The sequence below is a fragment of the Rousettus aegyptiacus genome, unplaced genomic scaffold, assembly GCF_014176215.1.
Source record: "Rousettus aegyptiacus isolate mRouAeg1 unplaced genomic scaffold, mRouAeg1.p scaffold_m13_p_1, whole genome shotgun sequence".
NCBI classification, from domain to species: Eukaryota; Metazoa; Chordata; class Mammalia; order Chiroptera; family Pteropodidae; genus Rousettus; species Rousettus aegyptiacus.
In genome coordinates, this window is record NW_023416284.1 from 169714372 (window position 1) to 169738068 (window position 23697).

General features: G+C 39.0%; 1 protein-coding gene and 1 pseudogene across 2 annotated transcripts in view; one reads left to right on the plus strand and one right to left on the minus strand.

Annotated features, from left to right (window-relative positions):
• STX11 (syntaxin 11) overlaps positions 1-14098 on the plus strand; it is a 42750-nt gene extending 28652 nt beyond the window's left edge. For both annotated transcript variants that reach the window (XM_016119576.2, XM_016119578.2), the window contains one exon: positions 12179-14098. In XM_016119576.2, coding sequence (XP_015975062.1) covers positions 12179-13047 — 869 coding nt within the window. In that variant the 3' untranslated portion in view covers positions 13048-14098. The remainder of the gene's footprint in view (positions 1-12178) is intronic.
• On the minus strand, positions 7831-7949 carry LOC118604969 (annotated as a pseudogene).
• Positions 14099-23697: the final 9599 nt, after the last annotated feature.

The window sequence follows — 23697 nt, forward strand, 5'->3', positions numbered from 1 at the left end:
ATGTCCCCCTGCTCCTGGGCCAGGGGATGCTCCTTGATGAGGACCCACTTCTGCTCCTCAAGGGTGGCTCACTGGTGGATAGTTCTCCATAGCTCTTGGCTCCACCCTCTGAAACGTTCTCCTTTCCCGCAAGAAATGGCTTTTTTTTTGTTTCTAAATAGCTTCCTTGGCCTGGTTCCTGCTCATAGAAAGTCAAGTACACAGAGGCCTCTTTTCCTTTGAATGGTTTCTGTCGCATTTAGGTCATGCTCCTGTGCTTGTCAGTGTAACTCTCTTAAAAACTGTGGATTTCCTAAGAATTCCATAGGATCAGTACCCCTAAAGCCCACATCCACAGTTGTTTTTTTCAAGTCAGACAGATCTCTCTCTACTTTGGGCCGAGTGTCAGGCTGTTATGGGACAACGCCTTCGGGAGTCTTAGAGCTCCTTTTATCCAGATAAGAAAGGCTACTAGGCACCATCTTAAATTTTACAAAGGTCTTCACTCTGAGGCCATTTCTTAGTACCAGAGTCTTTTCTTCCAGCTGAAGAGAGTGGAGAGGTAAAAGGTTTTATTTTATAATCTCAGAGTTCTACTTTTTATCTATTTTCTTTAAACAATTCTCCTCAATTAATTCATTTTTTAGCTCATCTCTTTCTTGCAGGACCTTATATGCAGCCAGAAACACTCAGTGAATTAGGGAGACTTACCCTGCCCACTAGCTGACTCCCACCCAGGAGCCAAGCAGAGGAGAGCACGGGTTCTCTCTGGTGAGCCCAATTCCAAGAGAAAGAGGGAGGATGAGACTAGCTCACCATGGGCAGTTTCTTCCAGACTCACCAGTCAGATAAAGAATCCATGCCCCTGGGCTGGAGGAGGTGGAGTGGGGCACATCCAGGAAGAAAGGGTCAGAGCGGGAAAGAATGTTTCTTCTTGACAACACTAACATCACACACCGTGACGTCGTCACATAGCTTCAACGCAGGATTGAGTGGACGAAACATCAGCATGGCATCTGGACAGATGTGACCTTAAATCCCAACCTTCTATCTTACTAATGGGATGGATTAGATAAGGAATTTAACTTTTGGGGGATCTAGTTATTAGTCAATTGAAAATTATGTCACCCTCCTCACAAAGTTACTGTGAATGGTACTGGTGGATTATGTATATCAAATGTCTAGTACAAAGGCTGGTTCATATCGGACACTTAGTTCATCCCTGAAATTAGTTTTTACTTCCTTGCTTTACTTAGTAGGTTTGACTCTAGAAGTTTGCTAACCCACATGTAGCTTACCATTATTAAATGCTTGGTTTTTATCTAATTTCTTAGTTTACTAAAACCTGTAAGAGGAATGAGAAGAAGGTTGGTAACAGTATATGAAGATAACTGAGGTAGGGTTTGACATTTTAACCTGAAGGAAGAAAAACATTTTAAAACAAACAAAAGTGCATCACCACACAGTTCAAAGATGTTAATAATGACAATTTTAGTCATCAATAAATTGTGTCCAGTGTCCTCATGTTAAGGAAGCAATGAAGTATATCACTGCATTTTAGAGGAGGATTTCCAACAAAAAATGAGTGAACACCTTTCTCGTTTGAAGGGAGAAACTTCATTTAGGTAAAAGTCCTTGATGTGGAAAAAGCTTATGCATGCATGATTTTGGATAACCAAGGTTTTTCCACAGCCAAAAATCATAATTTTTTTTTTGGATAATTGACGAGGAATGACCAGTCAATAAGATTAAAATCAGTAGCTCAAAGAACTTTGTCTAAGAGAAAAAGAAACAAAAAGAAATGTAAAAATTCTGTGGTATTGCCTTTAACTGGTATTATGAGTTGGAAAAGAAAGTCATTAATGATTCTAGAAACTATTGATTTATCTTTTTTTTTTTTTTAAAAAAAATACTCCATGGAATAGTTGTGAAATATAAAATTTGATCAAAGACATATACATTTTCAAACTGGACTCAAAATTAATTCTTCATCATTTTCCCTTTCTACATAGATTCCTTCTATATTTTCCAGCCAGAAGCTTGCTTCACATTCCAAGGCCAAAGCCAAAGCAGTTGTATGATACAGCAACAACTTCATTTATAAATGCTAATGCAGATAAGATCGGAAAGACTCATATAGATTATTTGACCCTTGACCCTGGAGCACCTTTGTCTTTATTTTCTCCCTTAGCAAGCTCATCTGCTAGCATTTCCTCACTTCTACGCCCCTGACTCTAAAAATTCTGTCTCCTAGTACTAGTGCTTTGTTATTTCAACAATCTTGGGTCAGGCATAACCACAGTGAATATTATAGAAGAATTATCTGTGAGCCTTAATAATTCTGTGGACTTGTGGAAACTTGTGATGAGTTACTGCCTGAGTGATCTAATAACTGAAACATCACAGTGTTTGAGAAATTCTGCTATGAAGAAATTATTGTGGGAAAGAAGGTAATGGTTTTAAATGGTGAAAAGATTTCTATATATTCAATTAGATGTAGGTTATTAGATGCTAATAATTGTTCCAAATATGAAACCTCAATGAGGAAGTGCTGTGATCTGTTTCCTTCGTGTTACATGTTGAAATCCTAACCCCCCAAGGTGATGGTGTTAGGAGGTAGGGTCTTTAGGAGATGATGAGGTCATTAGAGTGGAGCCCTCATGAGTGGGATTAGTGACCTTATACAAGAGGCTGTAGAGAGCTTGCTCGCCTCTTTTGTCAAGTGAGGTTAGAGCAAGAAGGTGGACATTTATGAACCAGGAAGTGGGCTCTCACTGGACACAGAAACTGACCATGCCAGTATCCTGATCTCAGACTTTCAGCCTCCAGAAATGTGAGAAATCAATTTCTGTTGTTTATAAACTACCCAATCTGTGGTATGTTGTTATAGCAGCTCAAATGGATTTAGACAGGAAATAAGTTCTCTATCAGATTAAATATTTCACAAGCTTTTGGGGGAAAGCTGAGGAAAAAGAAGCTAGTGTAGCTTTGTGGTTCTCAAGTCAGACTTTCAAGTCAGCCTTTCCGGATTCAGATCTCAGCTCCACATTTATTAACTGTGTGACTTTAGGCAAGTTGCTTAAATTCACTAGACATCAAGTTTCCTCACCTGTAAAATGGGAATGAGGTTAATTGCCCATATAGGGGAATACACGGTGCTTGACATGTTGTACATGCCTAATAAATATTAGCCGTAGAGCAGAATGTATGGATCAAATACAGGAGTAGCTGCTTTGATTTACAGTAGATTTCTACAGAATGCCTCTGAAAGCATGTTGCTATAAGTAAAATCCTGACTGTCCACTGGCTGTTTATTGACAATGCATATTGGACTGCTGCCATCTCCTCAGGCACTGGCAGAAAATTCTGATTTAGGGAACTGAAAAGGGAAAGTTGTTAGGGAGCAACAAATAAGTAGAATGACCAAAAAGTGGGGACTATCTGCTCTTTTAGATTAGACTCCCCCAAAAATGTTTTGGAAAAGCTCCTTCCTACTTTTGACTTTAGAAGAGAGAGCAAACAAGAGACATTTTAAAATGATTTTTTATAATTATAATCCATTCTCGATTATTACTCTTCAACTTCTCAAACTATGCTTTGAGTGAACCCCAAGAAATTAAACTATTAAATGTGTTCTTCCCAATGTACTTTAGACCCAACACAAGTTTTTTGTTTTGTTTTTAAATCAACTTTAGAGCAGCAAGAAGGTAAGTCCTATTTTTTCTTAGCCTATAATTTTTAGAAATTCAAATACTTTTCTCCCCTCTTAGACATATTATATTTTATAAAATCAAGAAATTGAGCAGAATGGCGGGTTTTGCTCAGTTGAATGAAATTATTATTTTTGGATCTGAATCAACCTGTTTGTGAAAGTGCATTCCTTGCCCTTTAAGGATTGTGTGACTCGGGCGTGTCCTAAAAAGTCACTGCTGAATTACTGTGACTCAGGACCTATGGGATTTCCTGGCCATGACCTGATGTCTCTTTGTGGTGTTTCTTGGTAGGAGGGACCGGACCAGGTGGTCAAGAACAGTGCATTCAGGGTGACCACACAGAGCTGTCCTGTGCAGGTTGTGCCCAGCACAAGGGTGCCTGGCCACAGGGATGAGAGGGGCTGGAAATCCACTTATGTGCAGTTCACGGGGCTCTGTGTCCTGATACAGGGCTTCATCCACTGGGAGGAAGGGGCACTCTGTTAGCTTTCACAAAGACGTCCTATGGTCCCTAGTTAAAGGCTAATTAAGGCGCCACGTGAACCTGTGGGGAACCTATGCATAAAGGCACATTCTGACTTGTAATCACCATTTTCATTTAAGAAGACTTTAAAAATTGGTGTAAGATCAGGACTTAGGAGATACAGATGATAAAATCTGAAAATCAGAATGTGAGTACTTTATCATGGAGGTATAGGAGTCACTGCTCAGAAATCCTCATTGGGAACATGTATCTTGGGGCAAGATCTTTTTAGTTTCACTAATAGCTGAATTTGTGTGTGTGTGTGTGTGTGTGTGTGTGTGTGTGTGTGTCTAAATGTGTACTTTCGTTCCTACTGAAATGAGAACTAAAATTTCTGAACTCACATTACAGAGGAATAGACTCTAAACCATTTCTTTGTCATAAGTACAGAAAGGAAGGCCCTTCCCTGCTTTTGGATTTGTTCCCCTCCTATAATCGACCAGTTCATCTCCACAGTAAACCTCACATGATTTGCACATTGCCCTGCTGTGCATTGTGTATCTCCATGTCTGAAGTTTCTTCCAACTTGCAAACGTAACTTTACCATATAGCTGTGAAACAGGGAAAGGTTTTGTTTCCTGGTAGTAGGCAAAATATGCTTCATTTATAATGTAGGGATTGTATAAAGACCTCCTTTTAACTTAATTCTCTCTTCAAAGACCTTATCTCCAAATACAATTACATTCTGAGGTATTGGGGTTAAGGCTTCAACATATGAATTTGTTGTTGGGGGTGGGGTGTACAATTTCGCCCATAACTATGTATGAACATTTTTTTTCTTGTTCCCCTTAGAATAAGTAGGCACAAAGCCTCTCTTTTAGGGCCAGAGATATGAATATGTATTGCACTTATAACTGGTTCTCTTAGAAGGAAGTCAAGAACAATGACTTTCATGGCTGTTCTTTGTAGCACCCAGGGTATGGGTTATTTATGTAGTTTTTACCCCTTCTCATCGATCTTCTGAGGTAGGTACAAACCTACTTTCCAAACCTTTCTTTCCCTATCTTTCTGAATCTTTCCCTATCAATTGTTTGGTCATCAAGACTGCCCCAACCTGGGGACTGTTAAAGTTTTGGAAACTGCATGATGTTTATAAATAAAAAGCTGCCATGATAAGTGTCTATGGAATGAGACACAAATTTGAGTGTGCTTAGAATCACCTGGAGATCATCCGAGACCATCTGAATCAGAAACTCTAGGCCCCTGTAATGTGTGCAGCTCTCCAGAAAATTCTGTTGCCTCCTAGAGTCGGAGAGCCACTGGGCTGTCATCATCTGTCTGTTCCTTTGTTTTCTATTACATAAATTCTGATTGCCCAATGGAAGAAGGCTTGTGAAACTTCCTCTTCCTTCCCCGTGTGATCTAGTTCTCAGGACAGATGACATGCATGCCTGAAAAGAAAATTTGAAAGCAGATTTCTGGTAGTTAGTTGCACATTTTCTTTTGAATTCTTCACCTCTGTGGGAATCAAAACAGGATTTATTTTAGCAACTTTATGAAAACAGTTTACTAAAGTGTATTACCTTATTCTTTATCACAGTGAGATAGGAAGGTCAATAGACCTGTTTGATTTTTCTTTCTCATTTACTGTAGTTCTCTTTTTAGAGTCTCACAGTTCAGAATCAAGCCACTGGATGTGTAGCTTAGTCTGATGTTCTTTTCTATGTCTGCTTCTATATTTTTATATAACTGCAGAAAGGAGTATATCTTAACCCTTTGGGAGACTTTCTTAGAAAGAGCAGGCTCTCAGATGACTTTCTGTTGTAGTTTTCCTAATGCTTGCTCCTTGGCAACCACGAGGATTTCTAGTCAGTGGAGCCAACTCCTCTAGGGATGGAGTTGGCCAGAAAAGGTGGGCAGGAAGGCAAGGGAAGACCTCTTTCTTGTTTATACTTCTGCAGAAAATCTTTAATTCCACACACTGTTCCTTTCTCCTTACCAGATTATGGCTGTGAGCCTCCGGATGAACTTGAGCCTCTAGATGAACTTGAGCCTTCAGATATGCTTAGGCCTTCACTTAATTTAGGACCTATGACTTTCTGGTTGTTAGGTCTTGAGAAAGAACATCTTCCGAGCATCTTATTCCAAGGCCATTTTCTGTACGGTTGAACTGTGTTATGCTCTTCATGTTATGAATGAGATGATTCCCCCCAAATAGGTTTTTCATAACTCAAGGAGAACAATGAGAACTGTCTAGGACTAGTGGAAAACTAACAAGCAGACCCCTAATGATCTGGTGCATGGCGCTGTCCCTTAATAACCCATTTCCTTCCACTGTAGTGCCTCCTAAGTCCTGGCCAAGATGCAAGGAAGACATGTATCACCTCTTGTTTTGTTCACCAAAATTTATCTATTCTCTGTCCCATCTACCTGTTGCATAGTAGAATAAACTGGATACTAAGTTAAGCATGTAGATATAGCTCAACTCCATGCTAGCTAGTTAATGTACTTTGTCCAGGTCACATAAGATGGTAACCTGGTTGTAATACTTACAAGTCCCACACCAGGCTTCCCAACCCAGGTTTACCTATGCCAGGAAGAGGAGTTCCCATAGCATCTAGCTTCGAAAACCGGCAAGGATTACATCCAAGAGAGAAAAAGAGCTGTGGAAGGCTAAGACACTGTTCTTCAAGGGCTCACCCACAGACTCATTTGCTGCAAGCTCCAGTGCAGAGGGAGCAGTTCAAGAAGCACTTGGGTCATACAGGGAGTAATTTAATTCACTGACTTCAGGGTAAGGGCCAGAGGGGCAGCAATCAGTGGTAACTCTTTTGGGATTAAAGTGTTGGCAAGTGCCATTGTTCTCTTGTTGTGTTGTCCTTCCTCTTGGCTGGCCCAAGGCAGGCAAGCACAAAAATCTGTCATTCTCCATTAACTTGGCTAACACCGTTTGCCCTGCTCTAGTGTCTCCCTGAGATTCTGCCCTACTCAATCTGCTTGCTCTGCTGGAGTTAATCCCAAGCATGCTCCAGACCCTCCTCCTAAGTGGTAGCCAGCCTTGACTCACACCATAGCTCCTAGCAAGTAGTTTTAAGGCCGGCTCAGTGCCGGCTGGCTTCAGCTCACGTCTCAGCTTTTCCCAAGGAGCCACAAGCCCAGCACAAGCAGTAGCTGCCTTGGCTTGCTTTGTAGCTCCCACTAAATAGTTCCAAGCCCAGCACAAAGATGGACAGCCTCAGCCTGCACTGGAGCCTCTCTTAAGAAGCTCCACAACTGACACACCAAATAGGCAGCCTAGCCAGCACTGAGAGCCCCTCCAAAGTGACTCTTCTTCCACGAGGCTAGCTTCTGCACACCAGATCATCCTCAGTAGTTGCATTCAGACCTTGCAGGCAGTCTGCCTGAGGGTTAGCACCCACCCCCTTTTCCCTACTGGTGTGCCCACAGCAATTGTGACCCAACTACATTAGGAAGGCACACACAACCCACAAAGAGGACATCCCTGGAATACCTGGCTCTGGTGATTAAGGGGATTGCACCACTGGGCGCCACAAGACACCTTCTTTATGTTTATTTTTTATTTATCAATTTTTTTTAGGCGAAGCAACCCTTGATTAACCTCACAGATTTGCAAGGACCTTGTCAGCTTACAATCTCTTATTTTTTTATTTTTTACACCTACAGCACCTGGTCTTCCTAGGTGGTTTCCCATCCAAGTACTAATCAGGCCTAACCCTGCTTAGCTTCTGAGATCAGACGGGATTGGTCTTGTTCAGGGTGGCATGGCCATAGAGGACACCTTCTTTATAAGGCCACTCTTTCAAGACTGGGAGTCGTAGAAGCTCTACCTAATATATAGAAACAAACACAGAGAGACACCCAAAATGAGGAGATAAAGGATTATGTTCCAAATGAAAAAACAAGACAAACCCCCAGAAAAGAACTAAATAAAATGTTACAAGCTATCTACCACATAAAGAGTTCAAAATGGTGGTCATAAAGATGCTCAATGAACATGGAAGCTGAATAGGCTAATTCAGTGAGAATTGTAACAAAGAGACAGAAATATAAAAAGAACCAATTAGAACTGAATAAAGTTACTGAAATGAAAACTACTTCGGAGGGTATCAACAGCAAATTAGATAGTGCCAAAGAATGTGTCAGTAATCTGGAAGAGGAGGTAGTGGAAAAAATCCAAGTGGAAGAGCAAAAAGAAAAGAAAATAGGTGAGGATAGTTTAAGGGACCTCTGGGACAATATTAGGTGTGCTAACATTCAAATCATAGGGGTTCCAGGAAGAGAGAGAAAAGGACAGAAAATTTATTTGAAAAAATAATGGCTGAAAATTTTCCTAACCTAGTGAGGGAAACAGGCATTCAAGTCCAGACAGCACAGAGAGCCCCAATAAGATGAATCCACAGAGGCCCACACCAGGAAACATCATAATAAAAATTTCAAAAGTTAAAGGTAAAAAGATAATCTTAGAAGTAACAGAGAAAAGCAGCTAGTTATATACAAGGGATTTCCCCCATGAGACTCTCAGCTGAGTTTTCAGCAGAAACTTTGCAGGCCAGAGCAAATGGCACGGAGTGATAAAATGGAAAATCTACAATCAAAATAGGTCATTATTTGGAATCGAAGGAGAGACAGTTTCCCAGAAAAGCAAAAACTCAAGGAGTTCATCACCACTAAACTAGAACTATGAGAAATATTAAAGGAACTTTTGTAAGCAGAAGAGAAAAAAGCCAAAACTAAAAATAAGATTTCTATATAGGAAAGGAAAAAAATTCATAAATGTAAAGAAATTTCATGCATGGATTGGAAGAATCAATATTGTTAAAATGTCATAGTGCCCAAAGCCATGTATAGATTCAATGTGGTCCCTATCCAAAGCAATCCAGAGAATAACGAAGTGGGAAATATCAAGCACCCTGATTTCAAACTATACTATGAAGTTATAGTAATGAAAACAGTCTGGATTGATGCAAAAACAGACAATGGATTAATCTGACAGAATAGAGAACACAGAAATAAAGGAGGCAACAAGAAGGCGAGAATATACAGTGGGGTAAAGATAGTCTCTTCAGTAAATGGTGTTGGGAAAACTGGGCCACCACATGCAAAAGAATGAACTAGACCACTTTCTTACACCACGTACAAAAATAAACTCAAAATGGATTAAAGAGTTAAACGTAGGACCTGATACCATAAAATTTCTAGTAGAAAACATGGGCATTAAACTCTTTGACATTGGTCTTAGAACTAATTTTTTATGTACATATATATGTCTCCTAGGACAAAGACAACAAGAGCAAAAATAAACAAATGGAACTACTTCAAGCTACAAAGTTTTTGCACTGTGAGGGAAACCATCAACAAAACAAAAAGGCAACCTACTGAGTGGGAGAAGATATTTGCAAATGATATATTCAATAAGAGGTTAATATCCAAAATATATAAAGAACTTATACAACTAAAAATCAGAAAAACAACCCAATTTTAAAAATGGGCAGAGGACCTGAATAGACATTTCTCCAAAGAAGACATGTACATGGCCAACAGACATGAAAAAATGCTCAATGTTACTAATCATCAGGGAAATGCAAATCAAAACTACCAATATGTACTTGAGTTTAGTGCTTGTTCAATACTCAGTGCTTAGAAATGTTTGAGGAGAAAAAAGTATATTCTAATGGAAGATATTGAAAGTCAAAGGAAGCTACAAAATGCAAATGAGATACAACCTCACATCTATCTGCATGACTGTTATCAAAAAGACAACAAAGAATAAATGTGGAGAAAAGGGAACCCTCATGCACTGTTCGGATTGTAAACTGGTGCAGTCACTATGGAAAACAGTATTCATATTCCTCAAAAAATTAAGACTAGAACTACTGTATGACCTAGCAATTCCACTTCTGGATATTTATCTAAAGAAATCAAAAACAATAGTTCGAAAAGATATATGCATCCCTATGTTCCTTGCAGCTTTATTCACAATAGCCAAGATATGGAAGCATCTTAGGTAGTAATTGATAGATGAATGGATAAAGAAGATGAGTTACGTATATTTATATACTCAGCCATAAAATCTTGCCATTTGTGATGATGTGGTTGGACCTACACGGTATTATGCTAAGTGAAATAAGTCAGACCAAGAAAGACAAATACTGTAAGATTTCACTTATATGTGGACTCTAGAAAACAAAACAAATGAGCAAACAAAACAGAAACAAACTCAGATAGAGAAAACAAACTAATGGTTGCCAGATGGCAAAAAGATGAAGGGAATTAACAAATACAAACTATCGATTATAAAACAAGTCATGGCATGTAAGGTACAGAATAGGGAATATAGTCAATAGTATAATAATAACTATGTATGGTGACAGATGGTTACTAGACTTATCTTGGTGATCACTGTGTAAGGTACATAAATGTCAAATCTCTGTCATACACTTGAAAATAATATAATATTGTATGTCAACTCTAATTAAAAAATAAATTTAAAAGAAATTCCTTCCAACTTGGAGGGCAAAAATATTTTCTCAGTGGTTTAATTTGTATTTCCTTGTTTAATAGTAAAGTTCTTCATGACTCACTTTTATACATTTGCTGAAGATAGTTGAGTATAGTGATTAAGTGGGGTACAGTGGATCCCAAATATTCACTTACTGGTATCCTTGAGTAAGTTTCTTCATCTTCTTATGCTCATTTACTAACTCTGATAATGACAATGCCTACTTCATGGAGCCTGTATGAAGATGAAAGAGGGTATCACATGAAAAGTGCCTAGAAATTCGTTATTGGCATTACAGTAAGCACCTGATACACATTAGCTATTCCTATGGGGAAAATATGGGCAGAGAGAACATTATTTTGCCTCGCTAAGCAAGGAAATGATCATAACCACCCTTATAAAAACATGGAAATTCTACTTGAGCTGCCAACTTATTTCAAAAAGCCATTGAAAGTGGGCAAATATTGCTGCTGTGTGGATAAATGGGAGTGTGTTACATAATTTCTACTAGGCTTGTGTATGATTGGAATTTTTCCGTATAAATTTTGTTTTTTTTTTAAGCAGCTTTGTTAACGACGCTTACCACTAGGGACTTGGGAAAAACTACGTCTTGCATTTCTAACTGTATCTGGGCTACACTATATGATTCCCGCCAGGATGTAGATCTTCTTTCTGTTCACCTCTCCTACTTGTTAAAAGCACATTGAACTTAACTATTTCCCTACCCCTTTCACCTTTAATATCTTCCATTAGCATATATCTTTTTATTCCCCTCATATATTTCTAAGCACTGAGTATTAAGCACTAAACCGAAGTATGTATCAGTGATACTGGGTCGAGAGCAAGGAGACTTTCACTTCCAGATTTTATACGTTCTTACTAGATTTTTGTCTTTGTGTATTTTTTTTTGTTGTTTTACTTCATGTTTTACTTTTTAACACTTTTAAAAGAAAAAAATAATTAAACCATGCTTTATATAATAACCATTTTAAGAACTGTTATAATGTACAGAACCGAGATGGTGACCAGTGCTGAAATAAACATAAAATAGACAACAGTTAGAGTTGACCCCAAAGCCTTGGAAATTAACTCTTTTTATTAAAAACGTTTATCTTTGTAAGTCTTTTCTTCCTACATTTTCCTTTTTTTTTTTCTGTATGTTTCTACTTGTGATTATAGGGGAACTTAAAGCAAGAGATGGGTTCCCACTGCAATCTAAAATTTTTGATTACTGGTTGGGGTCCGGGTACCTGTAATATTGAATTTCAGACACCTACAGGCTATAAAAACAACTGTGTTCATGACTCTCAGACACATTCGTCCTTTACTTGTAAGCAAAATGCCATAGAACATTTAGCTCCTTTCATTCATTTAGTACCTACACCCAGGAATAAAGAATTGAGAGTGTCGAACAGAACATTTCTTTATTTTAAACTTCAATTCCCTCAGTGCAAGTATTTGACTCTCACTCAAGGAATTTAACCTCAGTATCTTTATTTGCAGGCAAAATGAAGGACCGGCTCTCAGACCTTCTAGAATTATCCAAGCAGTATGACCAACAGTTCCCAGAAGAGGACGATGGATTTAACTCACCCCACGAAGACATCGTGTTTGAGACAGACCACATTCTGGAGTCCTTGTACCGAGACATCCAGGACCTTCAGAATGAAAACCAGCAGCTGATGGCCGACGTGAAGCGGCTAGGAAAGCAAAACACGCGCTTCCTCACGTCCATGCGGCGTCTCAGCAGCATCAAGAGAGACACCAACTCAATTGCCAAGGACATCAAGTCCCGCGGGGAGAGCATCCACCGCAAGCTGCGCTCCATGAAGGTGCTGAGCGAGGAGGCGGAGGCCCAGCGTGGCCCGCACTCAGTGGTGGCGCGCATCTTGCGCGCACAGTACAGCGCACTCACCTGCAACTTCCATCGTGCCATGTACGAGTACAACCAGGCCGAGATGAAGCAGCGCGACAACTGCAAGATCCGCATCCAGCGGCAGCTGGAGATCATGGGCAAGGATGTCTCCGGGGACCAGATCGAAGATATGTTCGAGCAGGGCAAGTGGGACGTGTTCTCAGAGAACCTGCTGGCTGACGTGAAGGGCGCGCGGGCGGCCCTCAACGAGATCGAGAGCCGCCACCGCGAGGTGCTGCGGCTGGAGAGCCGCATTCGTGATGTTCACAGCCTCTTCCTGCAGATGGCCATGCTGGTGGAGGAGCAGGAGGGAACTCTGAACATCATTGAGTTGAATGTGGAGAAGACCCTCGACTACACCGGCCAGGCCAAGGCGCAGGTGCTCAAGGCCGTGCAATACAAGAAGAAAAACCCCTGCCGGACCATCTGCTGCTTCTGCTGCCCCTGCCTCAACTAGCAGGCTGGCCTGGGCCATCATGCGCTTCCCAAAGTGCACTGGGAAAGATTTGGGGGCCCTCTTCACTAGGGTGAGTTGTCCCAAACCCTGTGGATCTCGATTTTTAGAGGAAGAAGAAACTTGAGGTCCAAGAATTCCAACCCAGCCCATGCTTGGGAAGATGGTCGATGCTGTGGGATGTTTCTTCAGTAAGGACAGATACCCGCTGAAGTTGTGTGGGGTCGTTGTATGGCATGTTGCACCCGTCTCTTATCAGAAGCCAAGTGAACTGAAGCTTTAGCATATTGTAGGGTAAATGTCCAAGGCATGTTTCCCAACGAAACTCTAGGAGGAAGTCAATTCTGCATTGGCTAATAGTGTGAACTAATTATCAAAACTTAAATTCATTTACACTATCCTGAAAGTACCTTGGTCCTTGTTCAATTTCACATGAAATTGACCTTGGGAAAAATTGTACCTCTTTCATTTCCCATTATTCATCCGATTTATGCTATGTGACTCTTGTCTAGATATAGATCTTCTTTCTCTTCACCTCCCCTACTTATTAAAATCACATTTGACACTCATTTTTTTTTTTTGTTATCTCTTCACTTTTAATATCTTCCATCAAAGTGTATTTGGGGATTTTTTTTTCCCAAATATTTTTAAGCACTGAATATTGAATGAGCACTCAAATCGAAGTATGTATTTGTCACATTTTATATATTTTTCATGAATAAAAATAATTTAAAATTTATCTTTTATACCTTATTACAAATGCACATATATGTAATATTTACTAATATTAACTAACGAATGTACATAATGACTAATTAATTAGTTTTAACTTTACTCTGCAGTCGAGTTTGAGTCAAAACTTTAATTCTGTAATAAAGACAGATGTCAAAGGCTGAAAATGCATACAGAACTAGAGATAATAAAATGACATTCTTAGAAATATTACTTTTGTTTTACTGTGTACCATTGCTTTCATGCACTGAAATGGAGTAATTTAAAATAATCCTGTTTTTAAGTTAGTTTAATAAACGTTACATTATAAATATCCCTTTTATATATTTGTGTCTTGACCATTTAAGTTTCGGTCAGTTTACTTTTTCCATTATTTTCTAAGAAATTTTTTACTAGCAGCTTAAGGCTACAAAACATCTGGATGGAATTCTGAATAGAGAATAAAAAATGAAAAGGAATTCACATGGGGGTGTTTACCTTTCTCTCCTGAATTACCATAGTTTAGCAAAATCGTCATGCTTTGGAGATTTGGTTTCATTTGCAAACTTTTAATGCCCTTACCCATATTTACCGTGTTTCCTGTCTTTCGTCTGAGTCAACTCTGAACTCTTTCTACTCATTATTTAATAAATGAGCGAATTTATTCAGCGGCTATAATTCTCAGATCCTTCAGACAGTGAAATTTTAAAAGGAGTAGAAAGAAGGGTGTGTGAACTCTCTGGAACTCACTGACTAGCCTGCTTCTGACCATGAAAATCTAGCACTGCATCTAATTTTAATTTCATGGTTAAATATGAGAATTGTGGAAACCAAGTCCCATTCCTCTCTTCTCATATTTCTCCTGAGTTTTTTCTCAGCTAACTCCAGGGATATGTTTCACCTTTGACCTTATTTGACCTAATTCCCTTTCCCTAAAAAGTCTTCACACAGTTCCATTGCTATGTCTTTCATGGTACAGAAGCGATGTTATAAATACAGACCATCAGCTAGTTTCCACAAGAGAGGATAGTTCATGCATTTGACTTGTTTAAATCCATAAAGCATTTTCTTTACTTAGAAACATTCATAAAAGTAAATTAGTTTGCAGGCTCTGTGTATTTTTTAATTCCCAGCATTTCACACTGGAGAATTGGATAAAAACCGCACTTTGATATACTAAGAGATCAATGAATTCTTGCTTGTGAGGAGGCAAGAATTTTTCTTCCTTCTTTTTAGTAACTATCTGGGTGTGTTCTCAAGGTTAAGAGCACAGATTCAGGAGCTCTCTCATTTTAAATCCTGACTCTACCTCTCACTAGCTGTATGACTTGACACACTATATAATGTCTCTGTGCCTCAGTTTCCACATTTGTAAAATAGATATAAGAAGACCTATGGAGTTGTTGTAAGAAGTAAATGACTAGCTAAGTAGAAGCACCTGGCACATGCTATATTCATTATTGTTATTATATAACTCTCTAGTAGACTGAGCTGTTACTGACTTAAGTCAATGAATATTTATTAATTTTCAGGGGAAAATATAAATGCTTATTCTTCTGTTGATAGTCTTTAATAAAATGGAATAAAGAAACCAAGGCTCTACATTCTTGGAATTAGGGCTTTTTTTTTTTTTTCCTGTAATGAAAAACTATTGTCACTGTGGCATTTCTATTCCTTCTCATGTCCAAACATCGTATATCCAAATTAGATGTTCCATTAAAAAAAATTTAAAAAAAGAGTAGTTCAGTCGTGAAGGCCAGGTCACGATGGACTGAAGGGAAGGGATCAGTTGGCTCTTCCCATATCCTGCCCTGTTTCCCCTGATCCCTTCTTGGCTCTGACTGCCATGTCGTTCAATGGGTAAAATGCTGGGTTTTTCCTTAGGAAAGCCACCAGGAGATGCTGTAGAGTTGGGTTTACCCAATTCCATCATGGCCACTTGGCAAATTCTAAAGTGTGACTTTGGGCAAGAAGACTTTGTGTCAGATACGCAAAATTCATACATTAATGTCATTTAGTGTGTGAAATGAAAGACTCAACCACAAAGAACAATAGAGCCTTCAGAGGCTAGAGATGAAAATCTTTTAAAGCTATTTTAATATATGTGGTGACTACTTCCAACCAGCCAAATGCCAAACTTTACAGCCACAACCACAGATTATAGGTGGTGATAACTCCAGAAATATCAGAATAGGAAAAATACCCACCTAGGAAGCATCAGAATCCAAGATAATCTCAGTTACAATTTTAAAAAGCCGATCAATAATTTTAAAATGTTTGAACTGTGGCATTATGGGAGTGTTTGTGACCTTTTAGGACAGTGACTTGGAAAGAGAACAGTGTTCTTCTTGTACCAATGCTTTATATTTATTTAAAAACAGTACCAATGCTTTAAGGTTAAAAGTCAGTTAAATGTCATATGCAAATATTGTTCAGGCTGTACATATGAAGTTTCTATCTTGACAGGAAACTACTGAAAACTGTGTATAGCTTAAAAATAATAAAACAGGGCAACTGTAGTCTTAGCTTTTACGTAGAAATCCTACCATTCTATTTTCTACCATCAGACACATTTCTTCTCCTCTCTGAAATATACAGAGTATCTATCTGCAGCATGCAATTCATTCATTTGTAATCAAGATGATAGTTTGAAACATCCAGTTGTAACCAGAGTAACAGTGGACTTGCTTTTGATAGAACTGAAAATCATTACAATTAATAAAATGGAGCTATTAGAAATAGAAAAATGGGATCTAGAATGTAACTTCACCATCATACAACTATTGAGCATCTTTATAACCAGCATGTGTTATGAAGAATAGACCAGGTGTCTTTCTGTATCCCAGCATCCCCTAATATTTTATCGTGGGTAAAAATAACAGAGCATGCAATACATACATACATACATACATATACATACATACATACATACATACATATCCTTATCTCTCTGTTTTCAAATAGACCCAGCTAACTATCCTAAACAGAAAAGCACATGTGAGGCGTGTGTTCCTCCGTTTCTATACCAGGATCTTTATATTTTCCATCAATGTGATGTCCAGTTATGTGCGCCTTTGGCCTGATACCTCCTACAGATCCTAGGTTACCCACACCTGGGGATTTGTTTTAAGCCACCATAAATCTATTATGGAACAAGGTAGGAAAAGAGGGAATGAGTAAATAGCCACACATAGCAAAGCTCACTGGCCGAGGCTGAGCAGTGCTTCAGATTTCTAAGTTTTCTTGGAGATGGATGATACCGCATATCTGTGCTACATTCATTTCATTCACTCCTGTACTCAGTTTTTTGTCTCGTTTGCTGTGCATGTGGACTTTTCACGCTTTGTGTGTTCCTATCGGTGTAGTTTCTGTTCAGCTGCTTGCTCTGACCCGCAACCTGACTGCTGTTCATCTGCAAGTTTTCCTGCCTGTCTTTCACCCTGACCTTCAACTTACGTGCACTTCTGGGCACCAGTCTGGATCTGACCGTACTTCGCTCAATAATCATCCTATCCCACAACAGATAGGCATGTCGCTCAACTAACAGAGTACCAACTGGTATAATTTTTAGTTTACAGGGTGCTTTGATCTCTTTTTTGTTTATCATGACAGTCCTATGAAGTAATATTACCGTCTCATTTTTTCTAAGATGTCGGAACGAAGAATTCAGTCCTCTAATACTTGCCGATAGTTACCTACTCCCATGTATCTATTTCTTGCTCTCATACTACTAAGTTTCCTTCCTATGATGGTCACATCAATCAATCTAAAAGCATAAATTTCATGAAGAGAGGAAATGTGTATTTTCTTTGACTAATCTCTGTAATGTTAATAAAACATGCTCTTCCCTTGACCTTCTGACTCCACATTTTTTCTCCTACATTTGCCTTGTGGCTGAATTTATATTCAAGGCTTTTCCTCTTCTCAGTCTACCAGTCTCCCTGAGCTAGTTCTCTCATTACCAGTCTTTCAAATACCATCTTCCTAAATGCTAACCGTTTCCAGATCTGTATGTCCGGCCCTTACTTCTCCCTTGAGAGTCAGATCTATACATCCCATCACCTAGCAAACCTCTTCCATTAGATGTCCCACCAGCGCTTCTAATGCCACAGAACTCACCATCTCTCCCAAACTGGCAACTCCTGTTTACTCTGTCTTACAAATGGCATCATCAACCACTTTCTACCCCACCGACCAAACGAGGAGCCCTGCTGCAGCCTCCTGCCTCCCACACCTCGCCTCTCCGCGAATTTGTGCACCTCTGTCATCCCACTGCTATTCTCCAGCTCACATTATCCTCCTTTCTTGCTTCCGTCATTTCGGCAGCTCCCAACTGGTCTCTGGCCTCCAGCCTTGGCCCTCTAATGCAACCTCTGTACGATAGTCATAGCGCTTTTTCTTTTTGTCATTACGATTGTTTTTATGATAAAGTGTATATAAAATAAAAGGTAACGTCTTAACCATTTTAACATATGTAGTTCAGTAGTGTGAAGTACATTCATATTGTCATGCAACCAATCTTCAGAACTCTTTTCATCAGGCAAAACAGAAATTCTATACTCATTAAACAACACCTCTCTATTCCCCGCTCCCTTCGGCCCCTGGCAAATACCATTACACTTTCTGTCTTTGTGAGTCTGACTACTCTGTATATCTCATATAAATGGAATCATATAGTGTTTGCCTTTTTGTTGCTGGCTTCTTTTACTCAGCATAACATCCTCATAGTCCATGTTGTGGCAGGAGTCCTTTTTTTAAGTTTAAATAATAGTACATTGTTTATGTATATACTGCATTTTGTTTATCCATTCATTCGTTCATGTCATTAATCTGCTCGAAATCTTTTGACGGTTGTTTCATTGCTGCTGGGATAAAAATCCCAACTCCTTGGTGAGTCTTGCCGAGGCCCTGCAGGCTGCAGGCTCCACCTGCTTCTTCGGCCTCATCCCTCCCACTCTTCCTTGCATCCTCTCTCCTATTCTGCTCTGGCCATTCCTGCAGGTTGTTTCTCTACCTGGACCACTTCCCAGGACTTGTCCCCTGTGTTAGTCTAGGTCCCTTGAGAAGCCTGCTCCAGGAAGAGATTAAACGTTGCAAAAATTTTACTGGGGTAAATACCTGGGATAGAAAATAGCGAGAGAGCCCAGCTAGGTTGAGAATGGTTAGATTTATGCAAAGCTGACCCCAGTATAGGTGAAAAAAATGGAAAGATTCTAGACTGCTGTGCAATCTAAAAGGATTTTGCAAATCCAGGGGGAATTTTGCAAATTCAGAGGTTCCCATGTCTCCCAGGAGCAGTCCTGTCTTAGCGTCCCTGCTGTCATTGGTGGGGAAAGCCAGTGGGAGGTGTGGTCTTAATGGAAATAGGTGGATTCCAGAACAAAGTGCCCACCCATCTATTACACGGATGCAGCAGTGAGGTGCATTCTCCAGGCCAGCATCATCCCTCTCTTCACTAAGCAACCTGTGCTTCCTCTGCTAGAGTGTTTTTTGATTTTTAAGGACAACCAATAGCATCTTATTTGTTTTTTTTGATCTTAGCATTTTGCATATCTTTTATTTCAAAGGTATTCAAATGTTTGTGGTTTAAATGCAGAAACAGAGATATTCAGAAGTTGTTTCCTGTTATGAGTGACTTTTTGTATACATTTTTAGATGTGTTTATTTTACAGCATAAAGCCCAATATCTATGCCCCCCCTTTCAGTAGAGGGTCTGTGTTGGGTGCTGGGCCCAGAGCGGGGGGCAGTGTCTGGGAGCACAACCCAGGGTGAAACTTGGTGAGGGAAAGAGAGATGGAATTGGAGAGAAAGCTACTTGGGGAGAAGCAGATCATCCAAGAGAATGGTCAGTCTGAAAAGGCTTCGCAGTGAGAGAATGAAGGTCTCAGTCACAGGATCTCAAGCCAGCATGACTAGCCTGGAAGACTACTACCTTATTCAAGGTTGGATGCAAAGGAAGTTGTAAAACTGTTTTATCTAGAAAGAATTTTCTTTTCTTTTTATTCTTCCAGCCATGAAAAACAAAGATTTTTTCTTTTTTTTAATTTTGGACAAAATGCATTGGCTTGGGTTTCAGATACAAATATATAACATGGCATCTAGTAGGGTCATTTGTGCAAAGTATTTAGCTCCTTGCTCCTAGGCATAAAAGATTGTGTTTCAGGGCTTTGGCTTTGGGCATCAGTCCTAAACTGTCCTCAATCACTATATATATGAGGATGCTTCAGTCCATTCTCCCAAGTATGTAGGGGTACCCCTCCCCACCCCCAAATACATACAGACACCTTAGGGATTGTAATGTTTATTCAATACAAAAATGTTCAATTCCATGTGCATCATGCAGAGAAATAATTGCAAGATGATTTCTTCCCCCGTAGGAGTTGCAGACCAAGGAGAGCTTGGAGGACCCTCCAGTGTCTTTTCTTTGAGACATGAGCTCGGCTGAGCTGTAAGGCCCCAGCTTTCTCCCAGATGAACCTGATTTGGCAGATCTTCTGTTGTCTGGCTCCAGGTGACTCCCAGCTGCCAGCAGCTAGTGCTCCAACACTTTCAAAACACAGTTGTGGACCAAATCAAGAAGAGAATATGCAGAAGGTAGAGAGGACATACGAGGAATGTTACTCGTTGATAAAAAAAAAAAAAAAAAAAAAAAATTAGCCTTCATGTGACAAAGACAGGAATTTCTCTGGTGGCTAGGAATGTTTAATTAGTTTATTCTTTTGCCCTGCCCTGTGGTTTACTCTGATCTAGTGCTCCTTTAAAAGGGCATAGGTGAGGTAACATGGATTTTCTTCATAATTTTCACCTGCACTTCGTCTTCTGGTTCATGGAAGAAACCTGTCAAACAAGAAATGTCACTAAGTGGCAAGATGTTAAAACATGTACTTACTTACTCAGGAGAAAGTAAAACTGATGGGGAAATTAAAGAAAATACCTGCTCTTTTCAGTGCTGCAACTCATCAGTAGGGCAGTGCGCATTGGTCATTATCAATATTTGAAGTAACTGTGCAAGAAGTTCTCATGTCCAAAAGGAAACCACAGTTTTATTAGCCAAAGTTGCATCTCTTCTCACTGAAAGTTTCAGTACTACATTAAAAATGGACTGGCAGAACACACTAGGGGACATGACAATGAGGAAGAAAAATTCTTTCTGTCTTGATAGGAGACAAGAGGCTTAGAATGAATATTTTTGAAAGGGATAATCCAGTGGTGTGAATGAACTTGAGACTGAAAATAAAAAGAAAGGAAGTACCTAGATACAAGATAGGCCAGAAAGCAAGATAACCCCGGACACCCAGAAAAATAGATTAGAATTAGGGAACATGACTAAAGTGGACCAAAAATTAGAAAAGAGAAGCTGAAAATACTAAAAGTAGATAAAGATGGTAGACATCTTTTTTTTTTTTTTCTGTGTATGCCCTGTAAGTATAATTTTGTAAAATTGTGTATTATGGTATTCTATGGTATAATTTTGTTTGGGCTTAAATTCAGTGTGGTAAGTGGGATGAAAATTTTGGAAATTTCTCCTAACACTTAAAGGTCTTTATAAATTTCTAATAACTCAAAGCCTTTATATTCATTTAAGTATTAATATATTTTACTTTTACTTTTTTTTTAAAAAAATGAAAAAGTTCTGCCTATTCTTACAGTTTGATAAAATATAATTTCCACTCCTCTCTTCATCACACTACCATATTATTTTTTTAACAAGAAATAAACTGGACAAAGAAAGTGATTAATTCCATTTAGTCTATTGTTTCTTTGCTTGGTCTGCTGTTTTATTCAGAAGAAAGTGTGTGTGTGTGTGTGTGTGTGTGTGTGTGCATGTGTGTGTGTGTGTGTGTGTGTGTGTGTATTTTCCCATTTTCAAAATTTCACAGGGTCTTAAAAATAGTAGATACTATGGTCTATACCTCCAATGAAAATTCTTGGAATTAAAGGTATACTAGACAACTGAATTATCTTCTTAAAATATATTGCAAAAACAAAACAAAATGAAAGGAAACATTCATGATTTACATTACCAACTCCTCTGATTTATTTGACAGAAGAAAGAGGCTGTAATTTGCCAAAGCCCACATACCTGGTGTGGGCTTTGTTGACAGTATTTACCTTCTCTGTAGCTGCACCTGCACACCACATAGCTGTAATAAATCACCAGGTGTTGTTAAGGCAACTAAAAAAAAGAGGGAGAGAAATTATTAATCCCAAGTGATTGGTAGCATAAAAACACAGTTACCTCACACATTTTTCAGGTAATTGGTAAATAAATTAGCCCACACACTGATATATGAAATGGCTAAGGATTCTGTCCTTGACTCTCTTCTCTGCACATTCTTTGCAGGTAATCTCACCCATCCCATGGCTGCCTATGGTGATTATTTCCAAACTTTTGTGGAGAAAAGGTTGAATACTATGACCCCAGCAGCTCTCTTTGGTTGACCTGCCAAGAAGCGAACACATAGACTCAACTTTACCCAAGGTACTTAGGCGTTGGCATAAGTTGACAACCTCCCTGAGCAGTGGCACCCAAGCTAGACTTTTTCTTCTGCTTGACTGTTCTTATTCTGACCTTTGAAAAATACTGTTTTTGAGTAATAGGTGTCAATTCATAATATATCTAGCTGCCTAAGCATACCATGGGATGAGAAGAGTTACTTAGGCATCATCCTGGGGCAGCCTCACTGCCTGTGGTTCTGGCCTGCACCATGTAACATCTGTGGCCTGAGCCATTCACCTTCAGCCATATATATCTTTAGCCTAGACTTGTCGCATGAGCTCCAGCTTTTTATATCCTGTCTACTTGACCTCTCTTTATGAAATATCCCACAGGTTCCTTAAATGCAGATTCTGTTCTTCCTCCTACGGACCTCCTTTGGTGAATGGAATCATTATTCTCCCAGATCTAGAGGCAAAACACCAGAATGACCTCTATTCAATTCTATCCTCTGTTCATAACCAAATTGAATTAAATTAAAGAACTACTGTCAATACTAAAAAAAATAAAAAAATTTAAAAAAAGAATATTTTTGAACTATTGTGTGGTTAATGTAATCCAAAATGTACACCAGATACTTGAGCTGCGAAGGCAGCTATAATTTCCTGTCTGGATTTTCCTAATTGACCCAACGAGAAAGTGTCTCGCACATCAGGAATTATTTTGATTTACATTTAAATTTACATAATCTTTAATGTGGTTGTTCATCCAATAAATGTCTATTAACTGCACAGCTGATAATTATTAATTTTGGTCCAAAGTTGCATACATATTTCTTTTACACATGCGAGTTGCCTGGGACCACATTCTTGTAGGCCTGTTGTCCCCAACACAGTTTTACTAGCTCTTTCTTTCCCTTTCAGAAGTGTCCGGGTTTGGATGATGAAGTGTTTGGTCACCCAGCGTATATATGATATAGAATCTGAGTCTGCCCTCATTTGACATTTTCTAAGTTCATCCTGCTCTTTAATATCTAACTAGTTTAGTCTGAGCCACCATCCTAAGTGGCTGCAGGAAGACCCTTTTTGTTGGCAGAAGGTCTTGCCTTTAATTTGTAAAAAAAAGCCATACTTATGAAGCACCATAAAGCAAAGAGCAATAATATGAAGTATGCTTGTACCTCTACATTGTAATGTCCTGCTGCCTCTTGTTACGTCGGTAATTCAGAAAAATCATTGCTATCATAATGGCAATTCTTAATAATAGACAAAAAGGTAATTTTTTTTCCCTGCTTACTTTATGGGATATATGTGTACTACATTTCATGAGATTTGATACAAAAATTTAAATTCTATAAGTACTTTAGACAGAAAATTGTCTCTAAGAATAATGTATTCCTAATAATATTACATGCCTTCATTTTTATCATAATAAATAAGATCGGGCAGAGTGAGGACACTCATATTTGCAAGTAAATGTAACATACTTATTTATTTCAGTTTACA